Consider the following 15,009-nt stretch of genomic DNA (forward strand, 5'->3'; position numbering starts at 1 on the left):
CATCGTAACAAATACAATATAGTTTGACAAAAAACACAGTTCTTTTTTTCAGCTGTGAAAAATCACATACCATCCAATAATAGTCATAATAAGTGGCCTAGTGCACAGTGCAGTAAGATATTCCGATAAGGATATAGAGCCCAAACATCAGTTGAAAAGGAAGTTTAACTTCAAGTTGAGGCAAACTAAGCCACAAATGTCAGCTCTTATGATCATTTAGATCATTAGAAACTAAACATCAGTTCTCATTATGTCTCTTAGAAAGTTGTATTGTGTTATAATGAAATTAATTATTCAGTGAAAATTCACATCAGCTCGCCGTGACATTTAATTTGTAAAGTGAGAGTGATTTTGGATGTAATACCTGGGAAAGTAATTTAAATGTTAAAAAAGGAGATGGATAGTTAAGTTTCCACTGTTATTGGAGCTTATTTCATATTGGGAACTAAACGTCAGGATATTTCAGTCTCTACTGCTTTGATTTAGATTTTTCTCTTTTAATTGTGTATCTTTCAAGTCCCCCAATGTACTGTAATTGCTGGTGTATCCTTTTTAAACCCCTGCAATAAAACCTGTTTAATATGCAAACTTAATGACCAATAGTTCTCATTTGAAAAGTAGCTAAAAGATTCCCAGGATCTGATTTATTAAAGCCAATGTACAGCATAAAATCAGTCAGTCTGGGGTTCTTGATTCCAGCCCAGACCATGTTTTCTCAATCTCCCAGAGCCAGACATCATGGATTTCCAAGAAAAACCAGTCTGCAACCTCATCACAGATAAGCGCGAGGTACGAAGGACAGAGGTTAACAACTGGGCCTTCAAAATCCCCATATTCCCCTGAGGTGGAGGTTATTTTCAGTTTTGGCACCTAAAAAATTGTCAGTACTTGTCATGTTCTTTAACTATAGTTTGTTTTTTAAAATACCACTTTTAAGTTCTCTCACATGCAAATCACATCCCCATGACTCTTTATACTAATGCAGCAAAAAAGTTAATAAAAAAAGAAAAACAACTAAAAAATAAAGTCATATTGGCAAATAAGGCTAGTACGCTAATGTAGGACCCAGTGAGCACAAGTTTACTGACCCCTGAGTCTGTAACACACTAGCATAATTAATATGATTAATAATATGATTATGATTATGACTCCTGACCTCGTGGACTTGACCTCTGACCTGATGTGCTAAGGTAAAAGTGTAAATGGCAAAATGTCTCTTTCTGTCCTCCTTGTGTCCCTTGGGGAAGGTCAGTGAATGTTTATTTATTCCTCCTGTCTGTTTGGTATTTGAGAGGAAAGACAAAAAAAGAGAGAGAGTTGTAAATATTTGTCAGTTATGAGGTCTTGTAACGACCACAACCATCTCAAGCTGCACAGTCATGAGTGTGGCTACGTGTTACAACTTGATGACTTTTTTTTGGATGATGATGAAAACAACACATCAGCACGCAAAATGATAATCAATAAGCAGAGAAATTAATCAACAAGTGAGTATGCTTCATTATTCCAGTGAATGAGAGTGATATTTCTGTTAGAGAAGAGAATCTCAGAGCAGCAGAGTGGTGGGTATGACATGACAGTGCTATGGAAATGGATAGTATACTGACATGATCAAGACAACAGGTCAACATGGAGGAAGTGAGATTGCAGTTAGAAGTCTTCAGCTGTATGGTAAAAAGATAAGATGGTGTTTCATAATGGAAAGGTGGCACCATTATTTTCATGTCATCAAGCAGCACAGTTTATTAGCCAACCTAACCCGTCTAACATCTTGCCTGTCCTCTGTATTACTGTAATTCAGATAGAGATGTTGGACTCACTGATGCCTCTGTGATTATTGAAATATTTCTGAGAGCTGTTTGCACGCTTGTTTTTCTTTTAGTCCAAACTTGATATTTGCAGGTCTTACATGCTTATTTAACAAATGGCCTTTAAGCAGTTGATGAAGGCTACTTAAGGGATCTTCCCAAGGTTATAAACCTGAACTGTATTTGTCCCCTGAAAAGGATATGGTATTTGTCACTGTAAAAAGAAATGCAATCAACAAGAGAACACTGGCCAAGTTGAGGACAAGAATTGCATGCTGTTGTTGCAGTGCAACAGCATTTAATACTTTATTTCTGTGTATTTGTCAGCAATAAATACAGACACATACATTTTTCATACACAATGCCAATATGCAAGTTGTATCTGAGAAAGAGAAAACACTATTGATTTATATATTGCTGTGGAATTCTCTAGGTGCTGATTTTACAAATCAATGAATCAATAAATCATATTGGACCGAGATGGTGCAATATAAGATCTTGGTAACACTTTACAATAAGGGTACATTAATTAGCATTACTTAATGCATTAATAAGCATTAGTTAACCTTTAATTACAGTTAAATAAGGTGTCTAATAAACATATAATAACAATGCTCATGTTTGTTCACGTTAACTAAGGTATTAATTAATGCAATAATTAACAGTTTACGGCTTAACAAATTGTTAATTACAGTTAACTAAGGTGTCTATTTTACCATTAGTTAATGCAGTAATAAGCCTTGACTGGTAATAACAGTTAACTAAGGTGTCTATTATATCATTAGTTAATGCAATATTAAGTCTTGAATAACCATTAATAAAAGTTAACTAAGGTGTCTATTATATCATTAGTTAATGCAGTAATAAGCCTTGACTAACTGTTAACTACAGTTAACTAAGGTGTCTATTTTACCACTAGTTAATGCAGTAAAACAGTTGGTCAAGGCTTATTACTGCATTAACTAATGGTAAAATAGACGCCTTAGTTAACTGTAATTAACAATTAGTTAAGGCATTCACTAATGGTAAATAGTGCATCATTAATATCTTAGTTGACATGAACAAACATGAACATTGTTTATAAATGTTTATAAGACACCTTATTTAATTTAATATCTTGGTTGTCAACTGTAATTATTGGTTAATTAACGATTATTAATGCATTAAGTAATGCTAATTAATCTACCCTTATTGTAAGTCTTACCAAAATCTTTTAAATCAAAATATCTTGGTTGTCAGCTGGAAATCAGGTCAGTTTCCAAGTGTATTGCTGAATTAAAAGGATATCACTTCCTGTTCTGTTTCAAATCTGTTTTTGATATCAGTCAGAGCTCCATTTGTGTAACACTCGGTTGAAAACATTCGAATTGTTGAGAATTTCAAACCATAAGATAAATTTTACATTGTCATTTTACAATGTTGATAGTCTTTCCAAGATTCACAATGCTGTCAACGCAAACATCCATCATCCGTGCGATTCATTGGAAAGCTCCAAAACACTGAGTGGACCAGAAGTGAAGTTGTTTTGACAATTAAGGTCAAGAATGAACTTTCCACCTCAAATCCATCACTCTGTCTATGTTTGTCACTCGACGACATGTGATTCCACTGCAGAGTTATAGCCAATGTTATCTGCTGGAGTGCATTGATGGCATCAGCAGACGGACTCCTTAGAGCATGTACGTTTACCTCTGTGTTATTGAATGAGTCACAGTATTAATGGTGATTATTGAGTGCAACATGCATTTGTTCCCAAAGAAAGACAGACCATGATTATCCCAAATCTAGCCTTAGGCTATAGCAGCGCCACTATGGCAACCACAGTTCACGTCATCAAAAAAGGCAAAGTATGCTATTAAAAAAGGCCCTGCTGTGAATGAGTGGATGTTACTCAGTGTGCAAAGTGGTAGATAGGAGAACAAAGCACTAATGCCCTGGCTCACCTATGTGCTTTAAAAATATATATAGGGAGGGAACTGTCTAACACCGGCAGGATAATTGAGTAATATTCTGCCTTTGCTCCAAAGTACTTCAGTTTTTTCAAATGATATATGCTCCAATCAATATTTTTATATTAACAATGGATGAAATAACTAGGTATAATTTAAAAGGAGTCAAACCTACTGTCTGTCACCTGACTCTGCAGTTCCCCTTCAGCTTGTTTTGGCAGACAGACAAACTTAACGACTAGCTGGTGAACATAGTGGAGCATTTATTCGCTAGAGAGACAGATGTTTTTCTCAGGAGTTGGTGGAGATCGAACCAGTGCTGAAAGACTTTTGGACTCCCATTCACCAGGTGGCCTGAAACATGACTCCAAATAATTGCTAATCTTGCCTTGTGTCTGCTGGATATGTAAATGAGCAACTGTTTACAAGCACATAACATGGGAATATGCCAATATTTTGTTTAACTTGGTTAAAGAAGTGCCCAAAAATCTATTTCTACTTCACCCTTAAGTCTCCCCAACTGTCAACATTTGTTTTTTGGATATATATATATATATATAAAAACAAAAAATCCTCATCTAAGGATCATCTCGGTAAAGAGCTTTTTTCCTCTCTCTGAGCTCTGTGCCATATCAACCCGGTCTCACGTGAGGTCGTGAAATACGCAATTTCTGTTTAGCCCATATATTGTCAGCCCACTGAATTAAACATAAAGATTGGTTTTAAACTCCAACCACGTGGCTCTAGCAATGTTCAAGGCAACATAATTCATAATTAGCAGTAGCACTTTTTACTTACACTCATGGCTTCTGGAGGCATCAGCTCTTGGAGAGGGTTTTTGTTCCACATTTTCACTTTCACACATAAACCCTGGCGTGAATACAACTGAATGTCAGCACTATTAACTTCAATAGCACCATTTAGCTCCATTCTGGCAACATAATGTTTGTGATTATTGGGGCACTCGGAGTGCGTAGAGTGTATTTCAAACTCAATAGACTGATCAGGTAGGAACCTGTTGATTTCACAGCTTAGATCCTGTTGGTGAACGAATCAGGAGAAAATGGCTTAAGAAGTGGTTTTGAAGCCTACAACGGAGGCAAATTGTTTTGCCTTTATGTAATATGATTGACTTTGAATAGATTTTCTTTTCTTTCTCCCTTTTCCTGCCTCGCTGTTTCGTCACTCCAATCTTCAACAAACCTCTCTGTCTGTCTTTCACTTTCTCTCACTCTATCATTCGTCCTTAAGAGCAGCCGGTGATGGATAGCGGCCTGCGTGTCATTTCTGAAAGACTGTGGTGTGTGTGTGTGTGTGTGTGTGTGTGTGTGTGTGTGTGTGTGTGTGAGATCATGCGGCATGAGATTACAGTAGATGGATGGAATAACAAATGGCTCGACAAAGGCACACAGCTTGGCTAGTTAGAAGGATGAATTGTTATTAGAAATTAAATTACTGTGAATACACACTCTTCCTTAAGCTTGGAAAGAGTCCCACTACAACTATGTTAAATTACAGTAGATAGATGAACCAAATTTAAATAATTTTTGACTTTTACCATGCTAGTCCTGTCAATTTAATGTTACATGTGTGTCTTCACTATCGACTGTAAAAGGCAGCAATTAGTTCATCTATTGAGTAGGTACCAGTTGCATGTTGGGACCAATTGTATCCATGGTGAAGTCCGCTAAATCTTTCATTTGTTTTGACTCTGGAAGCTCACCAGAATGTACAGTTTTTCTTCATCCTGGTTATTAGCCTTCATTTGAGGTTATTATTTTGGTCAGGGCAGGAGTACATTAAGCGACTTGCATCAACCATCAAGAGTTATTAAGGAGTCAGTTTCTCCTTGCAGCTAAATTATTTGGGTTTTAATTTAGCTTTTTTTGCCAAGCCAGCTGTGAGGTCTTCTCTGCAGACTTGTCATTTGTTCCTTTGTGTGCTGGAAAGCTAATACAAGTAGATCTCTGTGAGACGACAGTGAGAAGGGAAAACCCCTCAGTAACATAGTCACTCTTGAGACATAATGTCTAAATTAATATCAGGTTAGTTAAAATAGCTTTGTTTTGTTTTTACAAGTCCAGAAACATTTAGTACTTAACGTTATTGGTCCTTCATTTGGATGGATTACTTCATCTTGGTTTTTATTTCATCTTGTGTTTCCAGGCTGAACCCAAAGTGTCGTGGCAGCATACCAACCAGGTAAGAAAAATGTCACCCTAGTCACATAATAATATATATTTTACTCGGTACAATACTGCCAGTGCTATAAATTGCACTTTTTGTGTGTATGTGTCTATCAGCCCAATGTCTCCCAGCCCCACCTCACCACGTTCTCCCTCCTGGCCGATGTTCTCAGCCCCATCAAGTCCGCAGCCGACATCCTCTGCCTCCAGTGACTCCTCCCCTGTCAGGTTTGTCCACATTGTTGGTGTAATGATTTAAACACGGCTTGTTACTAATCACAGTGAAGTATTAGACAATCTTTCTCAACAGCAAAGGTGTGTGACGTGTGCCAAAGAGAAAAGAAAACAACTGGATATTTGTATATCTTGTATACAAGACGTTCTACTTCTTCAAGTGTTGGAGTGCCTTGTAATTTGACTTAAGCACTCGTCAAGTACTATTCAGTAAATGATTTGAATGCTCTTAACAATATGCTAATATGCTTTAATACACTTAGCACGTAGCTCCTCAAAAGATGATGTCTCAACTGTTGCCAGTTTACTTTGAAATCATGAAGAACAGCAAGATAATTCAAGAAAAAGCTCTTTAACCCAAAGGCTTATTAAGTGTCTTCCCTACTGCAATGTCCTTGCTCAAGACCATTCCTCCCTACAAGCTTCAAGGAGCCATCATATAGTAGGCCATGGCCTCTGATCTTTTCAATGAAAGGAGGCTATTTAGAAGGCTAAATTACTTCTCATGGGATCAATACAGACATACAGTGCTTCAAGTTTCAAGTTTGCTGCTGCAGAAGCATCTTGCCACTGCTTTGTATCCTCAAAACCCCAGCCTTTCCTTCAACCACTCCAAATGGTTTCAGTTTTCTCGATTCTGTGACAGACCCTGATTCTGTAAATGGTACAGGAACATAAAAGAATGACGTGTAAGAATAAATCTGTCTTAAATTTGAAATATATGGCCGTTATGTGTCAAATACAAAGGCAAACGCAAGAACTGGAAATCCATAAAAATCCAAAATGCTTTATCATTTGTGAATATAGCCATTCACAGGGACAGCAAAAAATGCAGAAAATACATAATCTTCTCTACAAATGAAATAAATGTCAGACTGACTAACACGTGATATGTATTCTTTTTAGAAAACAATTCGTTTTTAGAAATGTCTCATGATATATTGTCTCTAGAAGTGTATTATTCAACTTTTGTTTTTGGTAAAGACAGAAAAGAAAATCGCAATACTCAATACAATCGAATCGCAATACCTCTAGAATCGCAATAAATGAAAATCGCAGTACAAATCGAATCGGCACCCATGTATCGTGAAAGAATCAAATCGGGATAAAAGCATATCGTCCCAGCCCTAATGACCTGTTTGTGGTTTGACATGTCTTAATTAACCATTGTTTCAAACTGAAAGCGGTCTGTTTTTTCCCCTGAATCAGCCCAGAACCCACTGTCTCACTCTCACTCTCTGATTGTCTCCAGTATTGCAGGCAGGAAGGCTCGAGCACTGTATGCCTGCAAGGCAGAGCATAACTCCGAGCTGTCCTTCATCGCTGGGACCATCTTTGAGAACGGTGAGTCAGGCTCTGGACTTGACCGCAGAAAAGAAAAAGGAAAGAATGTGGGTTGGTGTTTGAAAAAAACAATTACTGTCAAAACGAAAAGTCAACTTTGGGAGTTTGGACTTCATTTAGTCGTGTTTTAGTTGACACCTTGCTGTTACTAGGAGCCTAAATCCATGGGGTGTGATATCTTTTTCTGTAAGTGTAATTTTATCCACCACTTGGTTTTAAAATAAGCTTGGATGTGCACTAGCTCTTATTGCACACTTCCAGAGAAAATTAGAGGCCGACAAGGAGACTGGAGTATAACAGATGCAGTTGTGTGCAATGCATTGCTTTTGCATGCAGCCAAGTACTTAAGATCTAAGGAGTCATTTGCCTTGTTTTGGGCAAAAACAAGTATATATCTCTCTCTATATATATATATACAGTGCCTTGCGAAAGTATTCGGCCCCCTTGAACGTTTCGACCTTTTGCCACATTTCAGGCCTCAAACATAAAGATATAAAACTGTAATTTTTTGTGAAGAATCAACAACAAGTGGGTCCCAATTATGAAGTGGAACGAAATTCATTGGCTATTTCAAACTTTTTTAACAAATAAAAACTGAAAAAGTGGGCGCGAAAATTATTCAGCCCCTTTTACTTTCAGTGCAGCAAACTCTCTCCAGAAGTTCAGTGATGATCTCTGAATGATCCAATGTTGACCTTAAATGACTAATGATGATAAATAGAATCCAGCTGTGTGTAATCAAGTCTCCGTTATAAATGCACCTGCTCTGTGATAGTCTCAGAGGTCCGTGTAAAGCGCAGAGAGCATCATGAAGAACAAGGAACACACCAGGCAGGTCCGAGATACTGTTGTGGAGAAGTTTAAAGCCCGGGATTTGGTACAAAAAGATTTCCCAAGCTTTAAACATCCCAAGGAGCACTGTGCAAGCGAGCGAATATTGAAATGGAAGGAGTATCAGACCACTACAAATCTACGAAGACCCGGCCGTCCCTCTAAACTTTCAGCTCATACAATGAGAAGACTGATCAGAGATGCAGCCAAGAGGCCCATGATCACTCTGGATGAACTGCAGAGATCTACAGCTGAGGTGGGAGACTCTGTCCATAGGACAACAATCAGTCGTATACTGCACAAATCTGGCCTTTATGGAAGAGTGGCAAGAAGAAAGCCATTTCTTAAAGATATCCATAAAAAGTGTCATTTAAAGTTTGCCAAAAGCCACCTGGGAGACACACCAAACATGTGGAAGAAGGTGCTGTGGTCAGATGAAACCAAAATCGAACTTTTTGGCAACAATGCAAAACGTTATGTTTGGCGTAAAAGCAACACAGCTCATCACCCTGAACACACCATCCCCACTGTCAAACATGGTGGTGGCAGCATCATGGTTTGGGCCTGCTTTTCTTCAGCAGGGACAGGGAAGATGGTTAAAATTGATGGGAAGATGGATGGAGCCAAATACAGGACCATTCTGGAAGAAAACCTGATGGAGTCTGCAAAAGACCTGAGAGTGGGACGGAGATTTGTCTTCCAACAAGACAATGATCCAAAACATAAAGCAAAATCTACAATGGAATGGTTCACAAATAAACCTATCCAGGTGTTAGAATGGCCAAGTCAAAGTCCAGACCTGAATCCAATCGAGAATCTGTGGAAAGAACTGAAAACTGTTGTTTTTCTTTACAAACCCTTCCCCCCAACCTCACTGAGCTTGAGCTGTTTTGCAAGGAGGAATGGGCAAAAATGTCAGTCTCTCGATGTGCAAAACTGATAGAGACATACCCCAAGCGACTTACAGCTGTAATCGCAGGCAAAAGGTGCGCGCCAAAGTATTAACTTAAGGGGGCTGAATAATTTTGCACGCCCAATATTTCAGTTTTTTATTTGTTTAAAAGGTTTGAAATATCCAATAAATTTCGTTCCACTTCATGATTGTGTCCCACTTGTTGTTGATTCTTCACAAAAAATTACAGTTTTATATCTTTATGTTTGAGGCCTGAAATGTGGCAAAAGGTCGAAAAGTTCAAGGGGCCGAATACTTTGCAAAGGCACTGTATATATATATATATATATATATATATATATATATATATATATGAAAGAAACCCTACACTCACACACACAAAGAACACAGGAAAGTATTATTTGTATTTGTATTAAGGCTTCCTTTCTTTTTTTCTTTCTTTTAACCTCTGCATAAGAATCTCGATACATACAGTCTCAGGGTCCTCTCCAGGGTAATTTCAGCCCCTCCAACCTTCACCCCCAAACTATAAATCACATTTATCTCCTCGCAGTTTTCTGTGGCTCAACTCTCCTAATGAAGACCAGATTTGCACAAATTTAAGGATAACTAAACTACTTAGGCAGTACTTACGCGGCAGTCGTTGTCAGGCAGTAGAACAGTAGAACTTAATAGTTATCATGGTACATTGTAAAGTCCTACAGGGGAAATCTGCAGACACACACTTTTTCTTATACTGCAGCTTCAAAAGAATTAGCGGTCATAAGAATAATGTAACAATACAGTGTTTTAATGTGTTTATCTTGGCTGCTATACAGAATATCACCACAGATTAGATTCATACTTTGTTGCACAAACTGATTTGTTTAAATGGGGCAGATCCATGCAAATCAAAGACAGATAAAAACCTTGTGCATTGTCTCCTGTTAGGTTCACATTTGGTATCTTTCTTTGATGTGACTCTGTGGAAGCATGGTCTGCAGCATTTATGAGTTAGATTCCCTCTGAGGACAAAATGTGGTTCTGCAGCGATATTCTTTTAACTTCCTGTGTTTTACCCACATCTTGCCCGAGGTCCTCTTGTTTATGTGGATCTTTAACCACAACATAACAATCTACTGCACACCACAGCAACACACAACTAGCTCAATTATGTTGCATCCTTATAATTGCCTTGTGATTTTAGTTCATACGTGTCAAGCCCTGCAGTATTACTCAAGAAATCAGTTTGGACATGTTTACCCTCAAATCTAAATCAGCTTTTCAGTCTGTTTTCTTTTAATAAGCTCAACTTCAGCTTCAACTTGCCTATTATTTATAGCTTGCACCTATTGCATCCTGTCTTCCGGTTCTCAGAAACCCACTGTACGGTACATGCCCAGCACCAAACAGCAAACAGACAAAGGTGGTGACTAGCTGGTGAAAATTGCAGAGCATTTAGCAGCTTAAGAGCCAGATATTTCCCTCAGGAGGTGGTGGAGACCAAAACAGAGTTAAAAAAAAGAGTGAATATTGGACTTAAATTTGTCAAGTGGCCAGAAACAAACAACTCAAAACAAATTGGCTGGATGTGTAGACAATTCCCTATATGTTGGCCATATCAACTTTATAAGGCCGAAATAAAACCACAGCTTTGGTTTTATACCTTCTCCCAAAATATGATACCATTATTTAGCTAGTTCTTACCCTCATCTGTCCATGCACATATTTCATGCTCACTTATTAGCAGCTATTGCTGTGTGATGTGGCTGCCAGAGATGTCCACTCAAAATATTTAGATACAAAACACTTAGATAATGAGCAACATGTGAAATTGTTGACTGCCCTGTTCTTAGGTATTGGCATCTGTCTCTTAACCCTCATTCCTTCACTCTTTCCCTCTCACACTATCTGCACATGTTCTTGTGTACATGTGTTCATCCACTGTGCTGTTTATGGATATTTTCCATCTATCTTGAAATGTTTAAACACAATCAATGTTTCTTTCTCTCTCTCCAGTTCATGCCTCCAGGGAGCCCGGTTGGCTGGAAGGGACTCTGGACGGGCGAACAGGATTGATACCAGAAAACTATGTTGACTTTTTATAGTCCAGGGCTGAGAAAAAGTCTTGAACTGGACAATACTGGACTGGAGTTGACTGTAGAGGACTAGATTTGACTGGACTGGATCATTGTTGATGAGGCCTCTCTTGTCTCTTGTCTTGACAAGACTGGGAATTGAAACTGAACCAAGCAGAAACATATGGAATGGATATCAAGCAGGGCCAGAGAAGGACCCCTTGAATTGCACTGAAAAAAACAAGAAAAAAACAAAGATGAGTCCCACTGTGGTTCTGCTGTTATTGGATTAGTGTAGATTACTTCCCAAGTCCTGGTGAAGATATTGTGGTAATGAATCTGGAATGTGTGTAAAAAGAAAAGTGTGTGTGTGGGGTGGGTATAAATGAGTTGATAATTCTGAGCCGTAAGGCTTTTCAGCCCTTGCTTTATTACTTTGGACTGCACTGCCATTCCTTTAGAATCTCCTCTTTTTATCAGCCAGAAATATAAAAATCGTCCGGAGGAGATGATGGAGATGATGACAGGGAACAAGATAAAAAAGCAAGTGGCCTTTAACTTTGGACTTGCTAGTTTACCTCCTCACTGTGCGCTGTTTGAACCGGACCGGAGCTTTTAAAGCCAATTTAAATGATTGGGTTTTGGTTGTACGGCTGTAAATGTGTTTGTGAGCACTTGCTTTGGTGGTCTGGTAATTCCCCAGTACAAGACTCAACCTGGCTATTGTTTCAGAGCTCTAGTTCAGCAGCAGGAGCCCCAGGGCAGATCAGCTCAGGATGAGGTCACCTCCAAAACAGTTCACCAAAAGGTCATTGTTGGGTCTATCCTTATTTATAATGCCTCTCCCTGCAGAACCCTCACAAAAAAAATGTGAAAAATTTAAAACGAGCACCACAAGCAGATTTTACAATGGTTTGTAATGGTTTACAGTGCAGTGTAGGAGTAACAACTGATTCCTGCTGGTTAAAACAAGCCCAGCTGTGATGCCTTGCTCTGCTTCCCCAGCTAAGTTATTTTTTGATTGTTGGAAGTAATTGGATCCAGTATTGTATATAGTGTTGAGTCATGTTAGAACCATTTCAGGATGTTGTATTTTTCACATTGCAGGTCACCTGTTTACTAAACCATCAATGTTGTTTTTCAACCTCATTTCAGAAATACGTTTAGTTTGATTAATCATATGTATTTATTTGAAGCCCGGATCTATTTCTAGTTTTAACCATCATGCAGATTCAATCATTGAGCAAACAACTGAAGTAATTTCAAAGATAAAATATGCATTAGGTAAGTGATGACTCAACACAAAGGTCTTTTTCTGTTACGTAGAATCACAAAGACGATGCTAATGTAATTATCTGAGGACGGACATTTGGAACCAGAGTTTACAGCCATGGCTGTCATTTACAAGTTAATGAAATGCAAATGTATTTTTTAGAGAATCTCAGTCATTTGAAATCATTTTTCAGAATTGAGTAGAATTGAGAAAGTTTTGTACTGTATATGCTAAGCTGGTCTGCTTTGGGGCTCCAATGAATGTCCTCATTTCATGAATCAAAGCTGAACTTTTTCTTTGAACCACTTGGTGAACATCTGTATCAAAGGTTTTTGTTTTAGTTTCTGTTAGGACAGAATTTTGAAAGACCATTTTAGCATTTTAACATAAAAATCAAATGGGAGAGCAAAAAATCTAAACTAAAATGTGAAATGAGACTACTTTGTTTAAATCTGAACTTCTTATTTATGAGAGTTTCTTACAGCCTCAATCCTGAATTGTATTCATTTTAAGGTGTTTTTTTTGACATTGTAAATAAATACACAGCATTTGATAAGGTATAATTTTTTTAAGTATGACATTTTATATTTTGTATTTTTAGCATACTAACTTAATTCCTTAATTCCATCTTTGTTGCTCAGATGATTTTTGTATCATTTAAATCTATCTACAGCCTTAAATATCATTTCAGATGTTTTGGTTAATTGACAAGATTGTGCAGAATAAAAGACAAATGTTCAACAGCTGCAATGGCTTAATGTTTTTTTTTGGATTTAGTGCCTGGATATTTATACGGTGGCTGTATTCACACATGTTGCAGTGCTTTCTTTGTATTTTAATTTCAAAATCAAGTAATTTCAATGGAATAGCAGCAATAAATGAATTCGCTCACGGCTGCAAAGTAAATTTGTGCCATGCAACTTGCGTGCGCTTTGACACACAGACGCTTGACCAATTGTAAACCGTCTTGCTAATGCTGACTCATGCAGCTATGTTGCACGACCTGCAAATAATTGCTAAATCACCGAGCTTCCTTGCCCTTACAGTCCTGTCCCATTCAGGAACTTAGGCTTTTTTTCTTCTTTAAAAGGAAAATACACTTATTTGCTTTCTTGCTGAAAGGTAGATGAGGTGGCCAATAACAAAATCATGTCTGTGCGTTGAATCAAGAGGCAGTTAGCTTAGCATAAAGTTTGTAAGCAGGGGGAAACGGCTAGTCTGATTCTGTCCGCTGGTTGCTTCCAGTCTTTATGCTAAGCAAGCATACTGTAATTGCCTCCTGACTCTAGCTATACTTAATACAAATACATGAGTGGTATCAATCTTCTAAACCAGGGGTTCCTAAAGTTTTGAGTGCCAAGCAGGAAAAGTGCACACATAAAACAAAATATCTTTTTCATCTCACTTTCACGTTAAACTGACAAGTTGTCCACTGATAATACTATTAATAGCATATATGCAAATAAACACAAGAAAAGACTATCCATAAGATGACTTATTTAGACTTAATACACACTTGTGTGGACAAGAAAATGAGAAAACCAAGATTGTTAATAAAAAATGTGGCCTCTGCTAAGTGTATTCATAAATAAAAACTTATTTTTAATAAAGCAAATTCCGGCAGTAGCATATAGACCTACAATTAAAGTGCAAAACAGATGACCACATTGGTTTCACTGGAGACCAGAGTAATGTTGTGTGGGACTCGCATGTGGCACATGGGAGAAGTTTGCCTTCAGAGCTTACTGCCAGAAAGGGCCTATTAACTCAAACCATGATCTTTTCCTAAGCCTAACTAAGTAACCAACCTAAACAGATATCAGGCAGAAATGGCTTTCTGACAGAAAGCCATGAAAGCTAACTTCTCCCATGTGCAACTTTTTTATGACTGTTTTATGCCATATAGTTTCATAACATACTATGCTATGAGATGAGTTTTTATCACTTTTTATGACATATTTTACTATGACTTTTATATGACTACTTTATGACATACTATACTATGACTTTTTTCATAATTTTTTTCATACCATATTATGGCTTTTTATCACTTTTTTCGACATACTATACTATGGCTTTTTTCAACATACTCTACTTTTAATTTTTTATCACTTTTTTCGATATACTATATGTTTTTTTTCATAACTTTTTTTCAACATACTATACTATGGCTTTTTTTCGACATACTATACTATGGCTTTTTTCTCACTTTTTTCGACATACTATACTATGACTTTTTTATTAATTCTTTCGACATCCTATACTATGACTTTTTATCACTTTTTTGACTTACTATACTATGACTTTTATCGACATACTATACTATGGCTTTTTAACACTTTTTTCAACATACCATGACTTTTTTCTCACATTTTTTAGACATAATACTATGTCTTTATTCATTACTTTTTCTT

General features: G+C 37.4%; 1 protein-coding gene across 2 annotated transcripts in view; it reads left to right on the plus strand.

Annotated features, from left to right (window-relative positions):
• LOC120543959 (rho GTPase-activating protein 26-like) overlaps positions 1-13,342 on the plus strand; it is a 92,495-nt gene extending 79,153 nt beyond the window's left edge. For both annotated transcript variants that reach the window (XM_039777400.1, XM_039777399.1), the window contains exons 21-24: positions 5,924-5,959; positions 6,061-6,171; positions 7,430-7,521; positions 11,264-13,342. In XM_039777400.1, coding sequence (XP_039633334.1) covers positions 5,924-5,959; positions 6,061-6,171; positions 7,430-7,521; positions 11,264-11,352 — 328 coding nt within the window. In that variant the 3' untranslated portion in view covers positions 11,353-13,342. The remainder of the gene's footprint in view (positions 1-5,923; positions 5,960-6,060; positions 6,172-7,429; positions 7,522-11,263) is intronic.
• The last annotated feature ends 1,667 nt before the right edge of the window (positions 13,343-15,009 follow it).

The sequence above is a fragment of the Perca fluviatilis genome, chromosome 16 (assembly GCF_010015445.1).
Source record: "Perca fluviatilis chromosome 16, GENO_Pfluv_1.0, whole genome shotgun sequence".
Taxonomy (NCBI): domain Eukaryota; kingdom Metazoa; phylum Chordata; class Actinopteri; order Perciformes; family Percidae; genus Perca; species Perca fluviatilis.